The 19,694-nt window shown below is 39.3% G+C and overlaps 1 protein-coding gene across 6 annotated transcripts in view; it reads right to left on the bottom strand.

Annotated features, from left to right (window-relative positions):
- BRWD3 (bromodomain and WD repeat domain containing 3) overlaps window positions 1-19,694 on the bottom strand; it is an 89,088-nt gene that overhangs the window by 64,105 nt on the left and 5,289 nt on the right. For 5 of the 6 annotated variants that reach the window (XR_005584655.1, XM_039488407.1, XM_039488409.1 and 2 more), the window contains exons 5-7: window positions 15,773-15,923; window positions 13,691-13,789; window positions 1,369-1,529 (exon numbers count right to left, since the gene is read on the bottom strand). Coding sequence is in view for 5 of the 6 variants with exons in the window: in XM_039488407.1 (XP_039344341.1) it covers window positions 1,369-1,529; window positions 13,691-13,789; window positions 15,773-15,923 (411 nt within the window). In the remaining variant the exon portion in view is untranslated. Of the gene's footprint in view, window positions 1-1,368; window positions 1,530-7,209; window positions 7,285-13,690; window positions 13,790-15,772; window positions 15,924-19,694 lie in introns of those variants that run through there. The other variant, XM_039488411.1, reaches the window with a different exon arrangement.

The raw sequence follows: 19,694 nt of genomic DNA, 5'->3' as shown, positions 1-19,694 counted from the left end.
AAATACCATTACATATTATACTGACTACAAGACTTGACTTTACACTCAAAATAACCAACAACCCTGTAATAGAAACTGTAACACAACCAAAACTTAGGGCTCAGAGTTTATGGCCCTGTACACCACTCAGATAGCATAATCTAGACACTAATACCCATCAGAAAAGTCCCCTGGTGCAGGGGAATTCTCTGCTGGACATTACTGTTTTGGATCCAAGTCTGTGGTTCTGCCTCCCCAAAGCTCTGCTCAGCACAGGAAAGAATCTTGCCAGTACATTTTTTAAAGTGTAACCCAATATACTAGCACAATTGAATATAATGTGAAGTGTAATGGGGATCTACATTTAATTCCACTTAAGTGAATAAAATTTCAGAGATAGATGTGTTACATGACAACATGTAACTGCTGCTGGGAATACAGGCAGAAAAGAGAAAGAAGATTAAAATAAAAACAGAAGGGTTTGTATTGATAATGTATATGTTTTTTCTACAGTGGGGGAAAAAGCTGACTTTGAACATGGAAGTACAATAAAAACCTCACAAATTCAGATTTACAGCTGCAAGATAAACTGTGAGTTAGCAACTCTTGTGAATTAGTAAGTGAATACACACAATAAAAGGCAAGGAATAACATCACAAATATATTTTGTTCACTTATTTTGACAGCTGCAGTTTAGTTTTATTTTTTATACTTCATAGTATGCTAATAAATGTATGAGAGTAGTTTTTATTTTTTAAAGAAGCTAGATAATCTTAATAATGAAACTTTAGTAATAAGAGACCTCACTACAGCATCTGCTATCTAGTTTTTAATAAGAGATAAGGGAAAGACTGCTAGTTTTTCAAAGTGTGTAGCTTAGCAAAATGCAGGCTAGTGAGGGACTTTTGTGAACGGTTTAAAAACAAACCAGACTCACTCAAGTAAGACGCATCTGAAGTATTTCCAAACCCCAGAATATCACAGGAATCTGACACCACTGAGCAAGAAAGCTTATAAACATAACACATATTTATTGATACAAATCACAGAGCTTTGAGCTGTAAACAACTCCTATAGTTCTATGTGGGGAAGTGGATAGTTGACTAATAGTTTCAGTTGCCTGTCCACTGATGCGGTGAGCTGTTCTAAAAAATACAAAGACAAAACAAGTATACTACACAGACTTTGCGCTTGGGAAGGTGGAAATTCTGGGAGGTGTAGTGCAGAAAGAGTTGAATTTCTAAGCCTTTCATAACCTTTGTTTTTATTTCTTCCTCAACGACAAAGTTCATTCTTTGTAAGCCATGAAGACATGTTTAGGGCATCAAGGGAAAAAAATAACAAACACAAACATTCCGTGATCCAAGATATTACAATTTTTAAACTCACTGTGAAAATTCGTCTCCCACTGCGGTCAAATGCCACACAATATACTGATGATAAGTGCCCCAGAATCCTCTTGTGCATCTTCATATGTTGATAGTTGGATGATGGGAATAAATGGTTGAAGCGTCCATATCCAGTTAATTGCTTGGCAGAAATTATATTTACTGGGGGAAAAAAAAATACATAATCATCTCCTAAGACCTTGTTTGGCCTGGATTTTAATTTAAATATATCACATTTAGTAGGAAACTATGATTCCACAGCTTTTTAAGACTGACTCTCCCATTTCTTACATATATCTGTACATCACCTAGTACTATGGAAACCCAATCGTGATTGAGGCCTCCAAGGGTTATGCCAATGCAAATAATAAGAACAGCAGCTCACACTGGCAAAAATTAAGGCAAAAAAATAAAAATAAACTCAGTGTCTTTTTAATCAGACCACGGGGGGGAGGAGGGGGAGCTACAGACCATAACTACAATCCTTTCTATGCTTCTCATATTTAACCATCCTTCTAAGAAACAGCTTAGTTGTGTTATTAAGCAAAAATTAAATCAGATATTTTAATCATATAGAAATATCAAAGAGAAACAAGGATGAACAAAATCAAACCCAGATAAATGAAAAGTGAAGAACTGGAAGGAGGAACTTAAGATAAATTTTCAGTTGTATCAACACCATTGGCTTTCTGAGAAGAATAAGAAAGGGTCAATGGTAAAAAATGAAGCATCTGTGTTTAACGCCGTAGGCAAGTCAACATGTAATTCATCAATAAAAATGAACAACACTAAAGCAACAAACACAGGGAGAATTTCCCAACCCTTAACTTACATTCTGTAGATAAGAGAAAAATTCCTGAAGGTCAATAAAGAGTGCAAAAGTGATCTTTATACACGTGCAAACGGGAGCACTTACAATGTATCTCTCGCACATTTTAAGAAGCTACCACCTTGAAGCAAAATGGATGCTCCTATTTTTAATTTTTAAAATTACCACATTCAATAATCAGAGGGGTAGCCGTGTTAGTCTGGTTCTGTAGAAGCAGCAAAGAATCCTGTGGCACCTTATAGACTAACAGACGTTTTGCAGCATGAGCTTTCATGGGTGAATACCCACTTCTTCGGATGCAAGCAGAAGAAGTGCTTGCATCCGAAGAAGTGGGTATTCACCCACGAAAGCTCATGCTGCAAAACGTCTGTTAGTCTATAAGGTGCCACAGGATTCTTTGCTGCTTCCACATTCAATAAATCACTTTTAACACAAAATTAAAACAGTAGTAAGAAGCAATTTTCAAAGGGGGTGCCGTTATTTAAAAATAAGTTATGATTTGATGTAATTGAAGTACGTGATGGAGAATAAAAGAATATGGTGATAGAGAATACTTATGATTACCCTCTGAACAGGCTTGGACTACTTTTCACAAGTGAAAAGAGCTACCTCTAGGACCCAATGAAATGGCTTCTTCACATACATTCCCCACAGCCTACAGAGAAGGAGTACAGGGCCATTTTCCAGATGGAATCTCTGTTGCTAAGTTTCCCTAAGTGACTTGGAAAAAAAAAAAAAAAAAAGACATGGGAAATCTGTGGTGCAACTGGGAACATAGTCCTGATCTAAGAAACATTAGCCCCACAGCCTATTCCCTAGATCAGTGGTTCTCAACCAGAGGTACACGTACCCCTAGAGATATTCAGAGGTCTTTCAGGGGATACATCCAATTCATCAGGGATATTTCATAGATTCATAGATTCTAGGACTGGAAGGGACCTTGAGAGGTCATAGAGTCCAGTCCCCTGCCTAGTTTTACAACTAGTTTGCCTAGTGTTACAACAGGCTACATAAAAAACATTAGTAAAGTCAGTACAAACTAAAATTTCATATAGACAATGACTTGTTTATACTGTTTCATGTAGTATACACTGAAATGTAGGTACAATATTTATATTCCAATTGATTTATTTTATAATTATATGGTAAAAATGAGAAAGTCAGCAATTTTTCAGTAACAGTGTGCAGCGACACTTTTGTATTTTTATGTCTGATTTTGTGAGCAAGTAGTTATTTAAATACGTTGAAACTTGAGGTATGCAAGACAAATCAGACACCTGAGAGGGGTACAGTAGTCTGGAAAGGTTGGGAGCCACTGCCCTAGCTCAGGGCCTCTCACACAAAATTACTTAAAATCTTTTTTTAGACCAACTAACAACACTTTGGTAGAGTACCACAAGTTCTATTTACATAACATGCTAAATAAATTAAAAACACTATTATTAGGCTTTTCCCCCCCTTCCAGATGAGGTAACTAAGGAATAAGAGGGTGAGTGACTTGGCTGGGAAGCACTGTGGCCTAATAGAACAGGCACTGACTGCACAACCAAACAGTGATCAGAGTTCCAATCCTGGGTTTGGTGCTTACTTCCTATTGTTTTCAGTATATTTTTTAGACCAACATTCAGGACCAGATACTCAATTGGTGTCTATCAGCATAGGCAAACTTACACCAGCTAAAGGTCTGGTTATCACAGCATCGATAGGGTTTTGTTGTGCATACATGGCTTTGGCTTTGTAAAGAGCTCCCAACAGCTCAAGTAAAAGTAGAGAGGTTATTTTACCTCTGTATTTTGGTAATGGTGTGACTACTGCTAGAATACTATGTCCAGTTCTACTCACAATTCAAGAATGATATAGATAAACTGGAGAGGGTTCAGAGAACAGCCATGAAAATAATTAATGGATTAGAAAGCATGCCTTACAGTGACAGCCTCAAGGAGCTTAGGAGGTGACTTGATTATAGTCTATAAGTATTTACACGGGAAATGAATATTTGACAATGGGTTTTCAAACTACCAGAGAAAGGCATAACATGATCCAATGGCTGGAAGTTAAAGCTAGAAAAAATCAGATTGGAAATAAGACACACACATTTTTAACAGTGACTTTAATTAACCAGTGGAACAAATTTACCAAGGGCTGAGGTGAATTCGCCATCACTGACAATTTTTAAAATCAAGATTGTATGTTTTTTCTAAAAGATATGCTCTACTAATTATTTTGGGGGAGTTTAAGGCCTGTATTATATAGGAAGTCAGACTAGATGATCACAGCGGTCCCTTCCAGCCTTGGAATCTATGGTCTACAATGCAATTAAAAACCCATGGCTGGCCTGTATCAGCTGGCTCATGCTAAGGGACTGTTTAATTGCAGTGTAGATGTTCGGGTGCAGGATAGAGCCGAGCTCTAGGACACTGCAAGGTGGTAGGCTGCCAGAGCCCAAGCTCCAGCCCAAGCCCAAATGTCTACACTGCAGTGAAACCTCCCCTTAACATGAGCCCTATGAGCCTGCATGAGTTTTTAATTGCAACCTAGACATAGCCTATTAATTTAAGCTTATCTTATCAACTGAACGTTGAAGGACGAAGGTCTCCTCTATAGCCACTATTAGCGCCTCTCACTCCTTTAGTTTAATAATCTGGTGAACTGTTTGTCTCATTTATAATTTGTTTTAATTTTATCATCCTTTAACTACATACACAAAAGATTATGAAGGATTTTTATGAAACGGGGGAGAGATGGGGGGACGACATTATTTCAGAAGCCAAGTAAGGTTGCCAACTGACTAGACGGTCCAATAAAAGATATTCCTCATCCACCTTGTCTCTCTACACGTTCTGGGACCAACACAGCTACAAAAACACTACATTCAACAATATATATACACACCTATCACATCATTTACAAATCCCAAGCACATAGAAGCAAGGTAATAAAGAAACTGCCCAGACAACTAAAACATTGTTTTCAAGTATAAAGAAATATTTATTTCATAACAGACACAACTCCAGATGAGTAGTGTTTTGACATTAGTGATGAAAAATGGTATTCGTTGTATTTCAGATTTATCTATAGTAAGTGCACATTACACACAGTGATCAGCTTCAAATACAAGTCCACAATATAAGTAACATAATTTTACCATCCATCAACTTACACTTTACCTATTAAAATACATATTCAACTTTCTTCTCAGGAAACAGTTAGTACTATGCCAAAATATTAACTGATATTTTCCATTTAACTGTACCTGAGAACATTGTGTTTATTATGTAGGCAGTGTAAGAATTATGTCCTTAACTATTCATGTATCTTTTTTCCCCATTACTACAGTAGTGCATAGAGGTTCTATTGCGCTAGGTTCTGTACATACATAGGAAGGGCTTGCCTACACACAGTTTTTGTACTATTTTAACTAGATCAGTTTCTAAACCTGTATAGTCAAAGCAGTACAACCCCCTAGTGTGCACACAGTCATAACAGTATAAAGGTGTAGTCCTTTAACCTCGACCACTCTTCCTTGCTTTTCAGTGCTTAGGTTTTGTAAATAAATATGATAGGCAACAACGTATTTGCCTTTTAGCAATTTCAAACAGCTTTGCACCAGAGTTTTGTTTTTGGAACATAAATGTTTAAAAGATTTAATAGTAGCATGAACCAGGAAGGTTCACATACATGTCAAAATATGCTAAAAAACACTATCTTCCCTCTACTATAAATTCCACAACCCTTTTCTCACTGTGTTATTCATCTTAAAATTAAATACACCAGAAACCCTATTTTAAGCAAAGTAGTACATGGTTTATTTTGTTGAAAATTTTAGCTTAAAAGCATCTATGTGACTTATTTTGAAAATGTTAGCACCCGCCCCTCCCCTCCTCCACATTTGCTATATACAACATCAGGGAAATTTTTAAAGACATAAACAGCAGTGAGGTGCTGAACTCCAACTGAAAGTCAATGGCAATCTGGCATCTATCTCCCCGCTTAGAATCCTAGGTTTATTCTCAGGTTTGCAATTGGCTCACACCTTGACCATGTGAAAGCCCCTTTAACTTCTCTCTGCTTCCACTTCCTCCATGTGTAAAATGGAGATACTATTACTTCCCGACTTTAAGGGGATGATTATAAAACTTAAATATATTCATGTTTGTAGAGTGATTGGATATCTTTGAATAGAAAGTGCTAAAGAAATATCAAGTATTATTGTACCATTAAGCAAAAAGAAGATGGTTAGCAAATTTGAAGTGTTCGCACACTGGATTCCCATTTTTTAAAAAAGCAGCCAACATTAACACATGCATAACACACACACACACACACAAATTAGGCTGCAATTGGTTTTCTATATTCTTATATTTCAGTGAATTACTGTTTTCAGATAAATTGCAAACAAAAAATACACAATCCCAGCTCTCACATCTTTCAGTGGAAGATTAAAACAAGTTTAGATACAAGAAGGAATTGCATGCATGCACAAACACACACTCTCCAAAAAGCCTTTCTGAAGGCTGGTTCCTTTAGTACAATGATGTTATTGTGCTCACAATGCCTAAAGCTTTAAAACTGGGATTCCCACACAGAGAATTAGCAACATACCAGCCCTAAGAAATTTTAGCAACATCTTTCACTAGTTGCTTTACTTCATGCTACATTGGGCATAACAGCAGCCAAATAGTCTATCTGACCACAATTATTTATCCTTGGAGGACCTTTTTAAACTGCATTTCCACATAGCACCCCCTCATAGGATGGGCTCGCTCTAACTGCAGATGGCATGATGGACAGAACACAAGCACATCCAGTTCACCCTTTAAAAAAAAAAAGTGCTTCCTTAGAGTGTTGTTCTTGGGCAAGAGCTTAATTTCTAGCTGCTTAAATGATTCATCACTTGGACATATAGGTGCCAGCAAATCATCTGGTTATCTACTGCCATTTGCAGCCATAATATTCATTACACATTAAGATCCATGCTCCCAAAAATATCAATTGTTTGATGCCACAGATAACCTGAGTTATTCTCCCCTCAGGAAGGAGAGGATTTGTCTCTCAGAGAAGGAATCCAGAATGCAGCTTCCCTTGTACATGAAGCTTGTAGATCCATGGAGAATTTATAATTCCAACTCATAGATGTTGGGACATCCCAAGGGGAAGCCAACCCACCTGTTGAATGTCCTAGCTCTCCTCTCCCACCCAATAGCAGCACAGCTAGCTCTGTGGCTGTGCCGACCTAAATTCCCTGATCCACACAGTATATTAACCCTCCTCACCTTATCAAGGAACAGCATTAACTTTGGATGAACTTTCCATCTGAAAAATCTGCCTATAAACTAGAGGAGCATGCTTTAGGTGTGGCTGTTCTCCTGCTTTCCCTGACAGCTAGTTCAACCTACTCAATGAATAGATATTGTGACAGACCCAGACCAGTGGGGTAGAGGAGTCTGGTCGAGGGCAAAGATACTGGTCACTGGATGAGTAGTTTTCTGTTCCCTGAGTGACCAGAGCAGGAGCTGCACTAGAGTAATCAGGAACCTGTTAGAACCAGTTAAGGCAGACAGGCTGATTAGATCACCTGCAGCCAATCAAGGCAGGCTAATCAAGGCACCTGGGTTTAAAAAGGAGCTCACTCCAGTCAAGCAGGGGGGGAACCAGAGGAGAGGAAGTGTGTCTGAGGAGCTGGGAGCAAGAGGCACAAGGTGCTGCTGGAGGACAAAGGAGTTCAAGCGTTATCAGACACCAGGAGGAAGGTCCTGTGGTGAGGATAAAGAAGGGTGTTTGGAGGAGGCTGTGGGGAAGTAGCCCAAGGAGTTGTAGCTGTCATGCAGCTGTTACAGGAGGCACTATAGACAGCTGCAATCCACAGGGCCCTGGGCTGGAACCTGGAGTAGAGGGCGGGCCCGGGTTCCCCCCCAAACCTCCCAACTCTGGATCAGACACAGGAGGAGTTGACCCAGACTGTGGGGAAGATCACTGAGGTGAGCAAATCTGCCAATAAGCACAGGACCCATCAGAGTAGAGGAGGAACTTTGTCACAATATACACACACATTCTTACATTACTCCAATTACTAGACAAAAATACTTAAACTAGAGTCCAAGCCATGAACACATATTAGTAATTTATGTGTAAAATTCCCAACAAGCATGTTATTTAAATAAAATGCAATAAAAAAAACACTCAAGAAATTGAGAGTTAACGGTTGAAACACAAAAATCTGAAAATATAGAAACAGTTGCTCAATTGTACAAATGCTTGAACTACTTTAGATCCCTTCCTTATGGGTGGAGAACTGAAAACATGAGCCACAGAACATTAACGCCAATGTTAGCACCATATATACATGTCTCCAATACTAGGTGTGGTGCCTTGTCACCACATTAGTATTTGCTCTTTTCATGTAAGCACTATAATTTCATAATCTGGGCATATGGAGTTTTATATGGAGACATGAAACCTGCATGGCTAGCTAGCACAATCAGAAGGCCTGATTTAGTAAAGAGACTAGGAACCACACACATGGGGGAATTGGGCTCTGAGTTGGGGAATAATTGCCTTCAGCACACTACTTTTATAGTGAAATATTTGTAAAATATTTTTGTGGACTGCATATGGCCAAAAAAAGGAGCTGAACTTGGAACAGCTACTGTAAGAATAGAACATTTTAGCCTTCATAGTCACTGATATGACAAAGTTCTTTTTTTATGGATAGGTAAATCTTCAGAGTTTCTGATTTTCTCAGAGCACTGCTATGTGGGCAGACTTAAGGTAGTTTGGATGTCTTAACAATGAATTTCCATACATACAGTTGTGTTTCTTGTATATTGATAAACTATGAATTTTCTGGTTTAATTTTTTTTGTACTACCTACAGTGATTACGTAATGTTCACCCTTAAGTTACTGATCTATACTCTCAGCACTAACTTTTTTAAGAACAGTTCTAACACGGGACAGAGAAGGGAAGCCTGCCTGCCTCCTTATGTCTGCACAAAGGACACCTGTCTCCTGCAAGATGTAACAGGTGCCTAGGAGTAGGTTTGTGCCACCCACCGAAGGGCTGTTAGAACTCCCAACCCTCTCTCCACCATAATTCCCCCAGGAGCCCTAGAAAGTTCACAACTCCCTCTCCACCTCCCAGTTGTGATGGCACAAAGGTGGCCTCAATTTCCCACTCCTGAAGGAGCAGACTAAACAGCATTTATATCTATGAGGTTGTCCTCATGGAAATTTCATCCCAGTTATTCTGTTAGTGGGGGAGAGGACATCAGCACAGGTCTCAGAGAATAAGCAAGGAAACTCCACATCCCTGTGGTATAAGCCCCTATCTAGGGTCTGGCAGCATGATTCCTGTAGCTGGTAGTTTCCCCAGACACATCCTTCTCCTGTCCCAAAGAGTTTCCTAACACACACTGTCTATGTATGAGCACACAACTGCACTACATACCAGTACTCTTACTGCATTCCCTCCCCAAGCTCTCCTAGTTGTAGTCTGAGTGTTTGTATTTGTTGGAGGGGGAAGAAATGATCTGTATCATTCCCAAACTTTCCTCACTCCCCACAAATCCCCTGACCTGGAGGGAAAGGATCTAGGTGCTGTGCAGCACACAACTTAAGGATGAGGAGATAACCATGAGCACTCCCATAGAAGTAGCATCATATCAGTTAGTAAATTTTTGCATAATTGAGTCCTTAGTTAAGTTACTAGTGAAGTCAGCATTACTCACTGAGGGGAAAATGATATCGTACGCTTTTACACCTGCTATTTCTGCCCTTTGCTTATTTATCTAATCTTCAAGTGTAAATCATTTGTATGCACAACCACAATTTCATAAACAAAACAATTGTGCCTATGTTACTAGAAACTTGACACTTAATTCTGAACCCTTATGTTGCTTTAACTTCTTATGTATAAGATCTGTGAAGTACCCCATTCACTTTGAGCTGTTTCCAGCTGTCTAAGACCGAAATACATGAGTTCATATTTGGAAGGCTCTTCTCAAGTGTGTGTGTGTTAAAAAATAAGGGGATGTGGAGGGAAAGGAGAATTTGTTAATTTTAAGATGAAATGTTTATTCTGCAGCATCTCCACCTGTCAGCGGCAGTCAGGAGCTTAACATTTCTAGTTTAAATATTAACCTGCTTGTTTACCGAATTCAACCCATTCTACAAAGTATGTAACACTTATCTTGCCTTCTAAGCAACAAGTTTTTTAACTATTTAAATATTAAGAATGGCAGATTACTCAATGAATGCTCCGAGTACAGCATTATAAGTTTGCTTGGTACTTAACGAACATACAATTGGACATCTTTAAAAACCTTACAGCCTATCATACCCAAGACAACCTATTATATACACAAGAGGAGAATTCAGAAAACAGTTCAGAAATGGGAGTAGGATTTGTTGTGAAATCATATCCCAAAATGACCATATAGTTCAACTATAATCAAGTTTTAGGGAGTGTGTTTTTTACATATACCTGTACACTAAGTTTCCTGTCTCACCTAACAGCAGTTATGCATACATATGGAAAGCAGAAAAGACCGTTTAAGTTGTAACCATACATATGTACATTTGAATTTATTGTATAAATATTAATAACAGCTGCTTCTACCATCACAGTTTTATCTTGGAGGTTTCAGAAGTGACAAGAGATGAAGCAGTAAGGATGCAAAAAACCAGAAAACTATTCTACTCTTTACCACTGTAAAGTCATTTTACAACTGTTATGTCACAGAGGTAACATATAGCTCTTTGACATAACAGCCATGAAGAAAACAGATCAAACTTTTGAGCCTAACTATAATTAACAAATGGTAATACAAATTATCCAAAACCAGCTGTATTTTGATAGTCTTAATTAGGTGATTCAGCCAAACAAATTTATTTTAGCATGAGCTTTCATGAGCTACAGCTCACTTCTTCGGATGAAGCCGAAGAAGTGAGCTGTAGCTCACGAAAGCTCATGCTAAAATAAATTTGTTAGTCTTTAAGGTGCCACAAGTACTCCTGTTCTTTTTGCGGATACAGACTAACACGGCTGCTACTCTGAAACCTAATTAAGGTTGTGATCCAGAAGCCTTTACATATGTATTACTTCTATTTCCATCAATAAGAGTTGTATATTAATGATTAAGGTCAGACCCATTAACAGTCCATTAACAAACTGTTGCTTTATCATTACTAGGCTAGTTTAAAAGAATAAATGGAGAGAAGTAATCATGTAATACAAAGCCATAATCCCTTTGTGACCTATCAGGACCACACATGAGTTATTAGCAGGGCCACCGCAGCTCCAGGCCCCACCACGCCAAGCACGTGCTTGGGGCAGCACGCCTGCGGGAGGTCCGCCGAAGCCGTGGGACCAGTGGACCGTCTGCAGGCACGCCGCCGGAGGCAGCCTGCCTGCCCTGCTTGGGGTGGCAAAATTTCTAGAGCCGCCCCTGGTTATTAGCCAACAGAAGGAAAATTTACAAATGTTATATTGTTGCATATTATTTGTAAGGATATTAGAGAGACAAGGCCGTGAGGTGATATCTTCTATTGGACCAACTTCTGTTGGTGGGAGAGAGAGAGAGATGCTTTCAAGTTTACACTTGAAGAAGAGCTCTGTGTAAACTCGAAAGCTTCTGTCTCTCACCAACAGAAGTTGGTCCAATAGAAGATATCACCTCACGGCCTTGCATATTATTTGTCAGGATATTAGAGAGACAAGGCCATGAGGTGATATCTTCTATTGGACCAACTTCTGTTGGTGAGAGACAGAAGCTTTTGAGTTTACACAGAGCTCTTCTTCAAGTGTAAACTTGAAAGCATCTCTCTCTCTCTCCCACCAACAGAAGTTGGTCCAATAGAAGATATCACCTTACGGCCTTGTCTCATTATTACTACTATTCTGTCATTCTGTTACTTATATAACACACACCTTGTGCAGAGTGACATTGATGGGGTTTCAGTAACAATGTTGAACTAAGTAAGTTGTTAGTTTCATTCTCAAACATTGATTTTAGGAAATAAAGGAGGAAAAAGGTTGGGACGGAGACCAGAAACACACAAAATGGAATGGGGACAGTAGGAACAAAAAAGAAGCATCCTCAACATGAAGAAAATCAAAATAATCCCAGATGGGAGGGTCCTAGCTTTGGACCCTAGCTTTGGGTAGAGGATAGAGAAACCCACTAAGAAGGTGAAGGGGAAAATTTCCAAAAAGGCTAAGGCAGGGATAGCAGGAAGAAAGAGACAAAAGAAAAAAATTAATATTTTAAATTAAAAACAATAATTGGACTGGATGCTAAAGAAACTTAGAAAAATCTTCCGTGTTTCATTTGTCAGCTTGCTCTATTTGAGAGAAGTGAGGGTGACAGCAAACAGATTCCTCAGTAGACAACAAAAGTGTGCATGTGTGCCCATCTGAAAAATAAAATAACAAAGGTGTGCGCAGAGGGCAGCTGCTTGTCCCCCGGCAAGCCATCAAGCTGGTTTCTTTGCTGTAACAATGCCTAGTTTAAGTTTTAGCTCCTGTCTACAGGAGAGAGGTTTTTTTCAGCACAGACTAATGCATGAATGTAACTCCATGTAGTTCTATCACAATAAGAGTTTCCACATTAGGATTTTATTGGTATAAGCATTCCTTTTGTTATTTTAAATCACTTGGGAAGGTGTTTGTACTAAACCAACAAAAGGAATGTTTATATCAGAATAAAAGCATCTTCACCGGGCTGGAGGAGGAGCACGAGATATACCAATATAAGTATAGCTGTATATCTAATAAAGCGCTCCGATGTACAAAAGGGCTTAAACAATTCAATGCCTACATGTCTTATAGTTATGGTGGGAAGAACCAGTTGGTGCTATTATACATAGTTTTACAAGTTATTTTTCCTTAACATGTGTGCACTGTTCAGACTGACACAATGCTTGGGTTCTTAGTTTTGTGATTCAATTTCTTTTTGAGGGAGCTGTGACAAGCAGTTCGCTCTGTCTTAATCTCTCTAATCAATCCTTGAGGCAGAAGTGTTCCCCAAGAACCAAGCACTGGTGTTTTGGCTGAGATTCCTGGAAGAAGGAATTGCCTGGATGCTCTTTCTGACCAACTCTGTTGAAAAGATTGTCATAGGTTAAACAAACAAGAACATATGCCGATTTCATATCACTGATTTCTCCTCCAAAGGGATGCTAACAAGTCAGGCCCTGACAGCCACCACCACTTGGCAGAGGGGCAACAATATAATTTATGTATATACAGGCATGCGCGCACGCACACACAGATTTAAAAATGAGAAAGCAAGAGCATATGAAAGACTCATGGAAGAAGCAAAACACTTGTAGAATAAATTAAAATCTTTTGGGATGAGTTCGTCTTGAAACTCATAAAAAAATGTAAATGAAAACCTAAATAGCATCTGGATTAATAACAAAAGTTTCAATTGAAAAAGCTAATAAAGATATGAATAAAATCCAAAACACTTTATATTTTAATGGGATATTACTTACCCACATTTGGTGGCTTCCCATAATTTACAGGTAGTTCGGGAGGTCGGCCTCTGTGAAGAGCTGCAAATGCAGATCCCTTCCATAGCGTATGCCTGCAGTCTAGATCAATGAAATTTAACAATTGATAAAAAAAAAAAAAAGAGCTGCAGAGGTGGGTTCTGCATCCAACTGACCTATTTGTCCAAATACTGATAACACCAAAAACTCATCCCCTGACTTTCTAGTATGTCCTGGCTACAGAGAATCAGAGTTTTCATAAAATGCAGCTAAATCATTTTAAAGAGTCAGGTTTCAGACAAACTAATGAGGATGAAACTCTGATTTGTATTTACTATGTGATAAAGTCTTAGAAACATTTTCAAATTCTCTCTTTATTTACTTGGCTTCTCAGGCTTAGAAAGTCTAAATCTGATGGGGGCAAAAAACTGTGAGAGAATAAGAGTACATGTAATTAACAGTGTAACAGCATTTAATAAACTTCACAGGAAGGAACACTAAAGTAACACTCTCAACTTTTCATCTTAATATGCATTAAGACATTCCCAGTGTATTATACATCTGGGAGACAGCACACACGTACTTTATACTTGGGATGGGAGTGAGTAAGATTTTTGTTTTAATAAATCTGGTTTCCTTTAATTGGTGGTAATGTGCTTTCCACATTCTCTCTCTTTTAAAACATTGTTTTTAGAATTAAGGCCATTTTCTTTCAAGGTTCTCCAGCTACTTTGCTGCCAGTTGGCCTCAGACAGCCTTCCCTCTAATGGAAACAATAGTGCATTTTCTGAGCCTGCTCAACAAAGTGCCTCGGAAATCACAGCTGGGCATTTTCCATCAGTGGCCAGCTGGAAGGACAGAAATGATCTTCTATGAGGAGGAAGGACTGTGGAGCAGAAGGCTAATGCCACTGATGGATGGACTCATGCATCACCATTGAATCCATGAACACGGAGTGTCCAAATCCAGGCAAAACCCAGGCAGAACCCTGATGGAATATATAACAACCCAAATCTCTTATTCTCAGCTTTCTCTTATTGTAATAATTATATATAGAAGTGCAACTTGAGCTTTCTAGAACAAAGGTGTGAGCTCTCTATTTTCTGTCACTATCTAGACCAGTACTTCTCAAAGCCGGTCCGCCACTTGTTCAAGGAAAGCCCCTGGCAGTCCGGGGCAGTTTGTTTACCTGCCGCGTTCCCAGGTCCGGCCAATCACAGCTCCCATTGACCGTGGTTTGCCGCTCCAGGCCAATGGGGGCTGTGGGAAGGGCACCCAGCACATCCATCGGCCTGCGCCACTTCCCGCAGCCCCCATTGGCCTGGAGCAGTGAACCACAGCTGAACCTGGAGATATGGGTCTCCCATATAAGCTGCCAACATAGTGCTGTCTACACTGGCGCTTTTGTTGGTGAAACTTATGTCAGTCGGGAGGGTGGTTTTTTTCCACACTCCTGACCAACAAAAGTGCTACTGTAAACATAGCCTCAGGTCAGTGCGCCTTTTGCTGGTGCCGTTTAGGGGCAATGGGTTTTTTGCAACATTGTACTGTCAGACCTCCTTGGGGGAGGAATAGCTCAGTGGTTTGAGCATTGGCCTGCTAAACCCAGGGTTGTGAGTTCAATCCTTGAGAGAGCCATTTGGGGAAAAAAATCTGTCTGGGGATTGGACTAAATGACCTCCTCAGGTCCCTTCCAACCCTAATATTCTATATTGGTATAAAAAGGCTTTTGCCAGTACAGCATATTTTGCTTCTAGAACCAACATAAGCCTCATCAGTGAATGCACTTTTTTGCCAGTATAAACTGCATCTACACTTGGAGGGTTTGCCATTATAGCTATACTGTACCAGCAAACCTTTTCTAGCATAATCCTGGCCTTAGAGAAGGCCAAACTTTCTCCTAGTGGTTGTGTTTTAGCAGTTCTGTAACTAGAACGTAGAAACTGTCCATGGAAAGTAGCATGAGGAGTGCTCACACAAGTATGCAAACTCCCCAGATACCAAACTTAAAAGATACTTTGTATTAAATATTAATCATTCTTAACTGTTTAAATTAGTTGTGATTATGTGGACTTTAAATCTTACCTTTTGCTGCCCTTAGCAAAGATTGCCGTCCTACACCTAGTAAAGTCTGCACTCCAAGAACACTCTGTGGGATCTCTTTGTCTAAGAGGGGTCCAATTCTCTCACAGATTTTCAGAAGATAGTCTGGAGGGATGTGTGTATTGGCTGCCACCTAAACACATGAAACACCACACACCATTTTTAATTTTTCCTTAAATTGGAAGTAGGGGTAGAAAAAAATATTTCTTTCCTCTTCATCTGAGCTTTTTTCATTTAACATTTTATTTGTTCAGTTCATATTTAAATATCTAAGTACACAGACAAGCAAGAACTTTTTTTTTTTTAAAACTCACCATGAATTATACCCAGTATATCTAAGAGAATCCTGTAAATACCTTGGACACTAAAAAAATTGACCAGTAAGGTCGTGCCAACAGCCAACTCAACAGCTTGTATTATAGTTTCAAGTATAACATGATGACTTTAAATTCTGAAAGCCAGAGAAGAAGAAACATGAATCCCCCAAACCTCAGTGTTTTCAATGGAGTACTTTGAGTAAGCAGAGGGCAGTTTGGGGAATCATTTTCTATTTCACCACACCAGTTTATTCTTTTTACATAAAGTATCTACTACTCAGCTAAGCAACTATGGCCTTCCTCACTTGCCAGACATTTCAACCCCATACTGTTGTTACAAACATGTTCCATTTAAAACCTAAACAATAGGAGGTGGGGAAAAACCTGAAAACATTACAATAGCCACAAGGTTTGTCTGCTCAGTTTTTAGCTGTTGTGAATGGGTTCCATTAAGACCTGACATTAACTGAGCTTACTCCATACCCATGGGGTGTAAGATTCAAGCCTCCCATCATAAGAAAATGGTCTGCATTCTTCTTCAGTATTTCCCTTTCCTAGATAAAGATAGCCTATTTCCCAATACAAAAACAAGCAAATCACTTTTTCATTAGCCAGTATGAATAGCAAGCAAGTAGCTCTGGCCATCTGAAATTTCCTAAGCCAATCTTTCTTTTGCTATTTCTAATAGATTTCATTTAAAATTCAGTGTTAAGATTTTCAGTTTAAATTGTTCTTCCAACATAGAACACACAGTTGCTTCCACCTCCTTTTTATGGTCAATCAAGGGAACATTCATAATTACATACTGCAGATTTGAAAACTAGAAAACATACTGTATCACTAATAGCTATTTTACACTCTGGGTACCTTTCCCAGGCCTGAAGAAGAGCTCTGTGAAAGCTTCTCTCTTTCACCAACAGAAGTCGGTCTAATAAAAGATATCACTTCACCCACCTCATCTCACTAACATCCTGGGACCAACAGTACTACTATAACACTGCAAGCATTTATAGGTTATATCCCACATGCTCTGATGTGATGAAAAAAATTTCCATTAGCTAAAATGAGTCTATGGAAGAAGAGCTCTGTGTAACCTCGAAAGTTTGTCTCTCACACCAAAAGAAGTCAAGTCAATAAGAATTATTATCTCACTCACCTTGTCCCGCTATATTGTAATTTGTCTTTTAATTTCACCAAACAGCAGACCTAACTACTTATTACTAAAGTAGGGCCAGAAGTTCTGGCATTGCATCCATTGCAAAGAAGCGATATGCGCACACAGAGCACTCGCATTCCAACCTGGGTAGTTTGTCAGGTGAATTATTACGACATTAGGATTCCAAATGGTCAATAGCAGTGGTATTATCCTGGCACAACATGATGAGCCACATCCTCTACAATACAATTCCACAAGTAACATCAATAGGCCAATGAAAAAGGAGGATTTTCTAATGACAAATACAAAGTAATACTTGATTAAAAGCATATAAAATGCTTCTGATTCAACTATGAGAGGAATCAGAAAAATCAGGCCCTTCAGTGCCACCTGAGCAACCATTGCTTCTCAAAAGGAAAAGTAGCACTCGGAGAAACCAACAATAATTCCAGTAATGCTGAGCTCTCCCAAAGATTCTGGATTTAATAGCAAGATAAGTCTCATGGAAGAGCCACACCCAATACACTTAAGGATTTAAAGAGCAAACAGAACTGATTAAAGTGAATCTGTCACTTCATAAGCAGCCAACATAAAGAACACTGTGTGAATGTAATATGACCATGATTGCCCAAACTAGGCAGGAAACAAGTTGCCGCCAGCAATGAAGAAGAGCAGCTGGAAACAGTGCTAGAAGGGAGCTTCAACTATCAAGCCTCACAATCACAAGAGTATATTGTTCTGTTAAGGGTCATCATAATACAATTAAGTCAAAAGTGACTAAATTCTTAACTCTGCTCACTGTCTGTAAAAGAGGCCCCTCACTAAATGGGAAACAAAGAAAATGAGTCTTCATGACAGCTTTTATCCACAAGCAAGACTTCCTTCTTCCCAGAGATGGAGAGTAGATAGCGCCAACATATTCATTTGGCAAACTCAGTCATATTAGAGACTGACTTTGCGGAGTTGTGGTGCAGGAACTAATAACTTGCATCTCATTAGCATATTGATCAGACCCCACTTTCTTCTTTGAAGTGATCTCACCAGTTTCATATGTATTTAATACAGGAGATAGCATAGCATCTTGAGACACCCTGCATACCAAATTCCTTGTAGATGGACAGTTGTCATCAACGATCGATTTCTCCCCTCTGCTCTAGATATGACTTTCCCCCAAACCCAGTTTCCCTCAGCTGCCAAAGCAGCAGCCAATGGTCAACCATATCAAAAAACAACCAAGTCCAGAAGGACCCAAACAGATAACTGACCATTATATAAGGTAAGCAGGAAGTTACTCAAGACCCTGATGAGTGGAGTTTCAACTCAAAAGGAAGTTCAGAATCTGGAACTCACCCAGGATGTCACTGGTATTCAAATGCACCTGTGGCTGTAAAGCCACCATCCACTCAACTACCTTCTCTAAAAATAAAAGGTTTCAGAATAGGTTACAAGCACCCTATTATCAAGCAATGTTGGCTTTTTGAGATGAGGCAAACTGACTTATGTACAAGGATTTCCGATACCTTCTCCCTTGCTAGAACTGGCATTGACAATGTCAATCAATAACTGCTCCACAATCTCACAACTAGTTTTAAGTAACTTAGATAGACAAGATAAGAATTTGGGACCCAGTCCCACAATCTGATCCATACTGGCAAAGCCTTTCATTGGTATGAAGTCCCACTGAATTAATGCCTACATAGATCAGACTGCAGGATTAGTACCCAAAACCAGTAGGTCTCAGGGAACCCGGGGAACCATGTACACATCTTCAGACAGACCTCTAATCAAAGAAGACAGCACATCAGAAACCAGGACACAGCAAATCCATTTTAAATGTAATGAACAAAACCTGTAAAAGTAGTCAGCTAGAGGCAAGCCAGCTGGGATAACCAGCCTGCACAACCACCAAGCAGGTGTGTTCACTAGACCTCCCGCGATCCAAACTTCAAATTATTGATTGTCAATGAACTCTAAGCACTTTGAGAGTTTCTGAAGGCTAGTGTGGACACAGGCTGTAACAAACACATGGAGAGCATCCATGTTAGCCTTTACAAACACGCAGATTTTCACTGGCTATCAATAGCTCAATGTTAAAAAAAAGTTTAGTGAAGACAAGCCTTTAGAGTTGGGTAGTGAATTATTTTTTGTTAAGGTCCAAATTTCTTGGTCAAGGTATAGTCAAGGTCCAGACTCCAGAGGAAAGAAAAAAAAAACCCACAACACTAATTATAAGTAAATAAAAAGATTTCGGGGTCCGTTCAAAAGCGTCTAGTGGTCCAGATTTGGCCCACAGTCTGCCTATTGACTATCCCTGCTAGAGTTCACTTAGTTGCTCACGTCGCATATGCAAGCAGATGCACAGCATTAGTCACAGCACTTGTGTAAAAGTGCCCAAAATTGTTGTTTCCTCCGCCCCCATCTTTTCAATGAA

The sequence above is a fragment of the Mauremys reevesii genome, linkage group 9, assembly GCF_016161935.1.
Source record: "Mauremys reevesii isolate NIE-2019 linkage group 9, ASM1616193v1, whole genome shotgun sequence".
Lineage (NCBI taxonomy): Eukaryota > Metazoa > Chordata > Testudines > Geoemydidae > Mauremys > Mauremys reevesii.
Note: the sequence above shows the minus strand (reverse complement) of the source record. Positions and strands in the feature narration are given on the sequence as shown.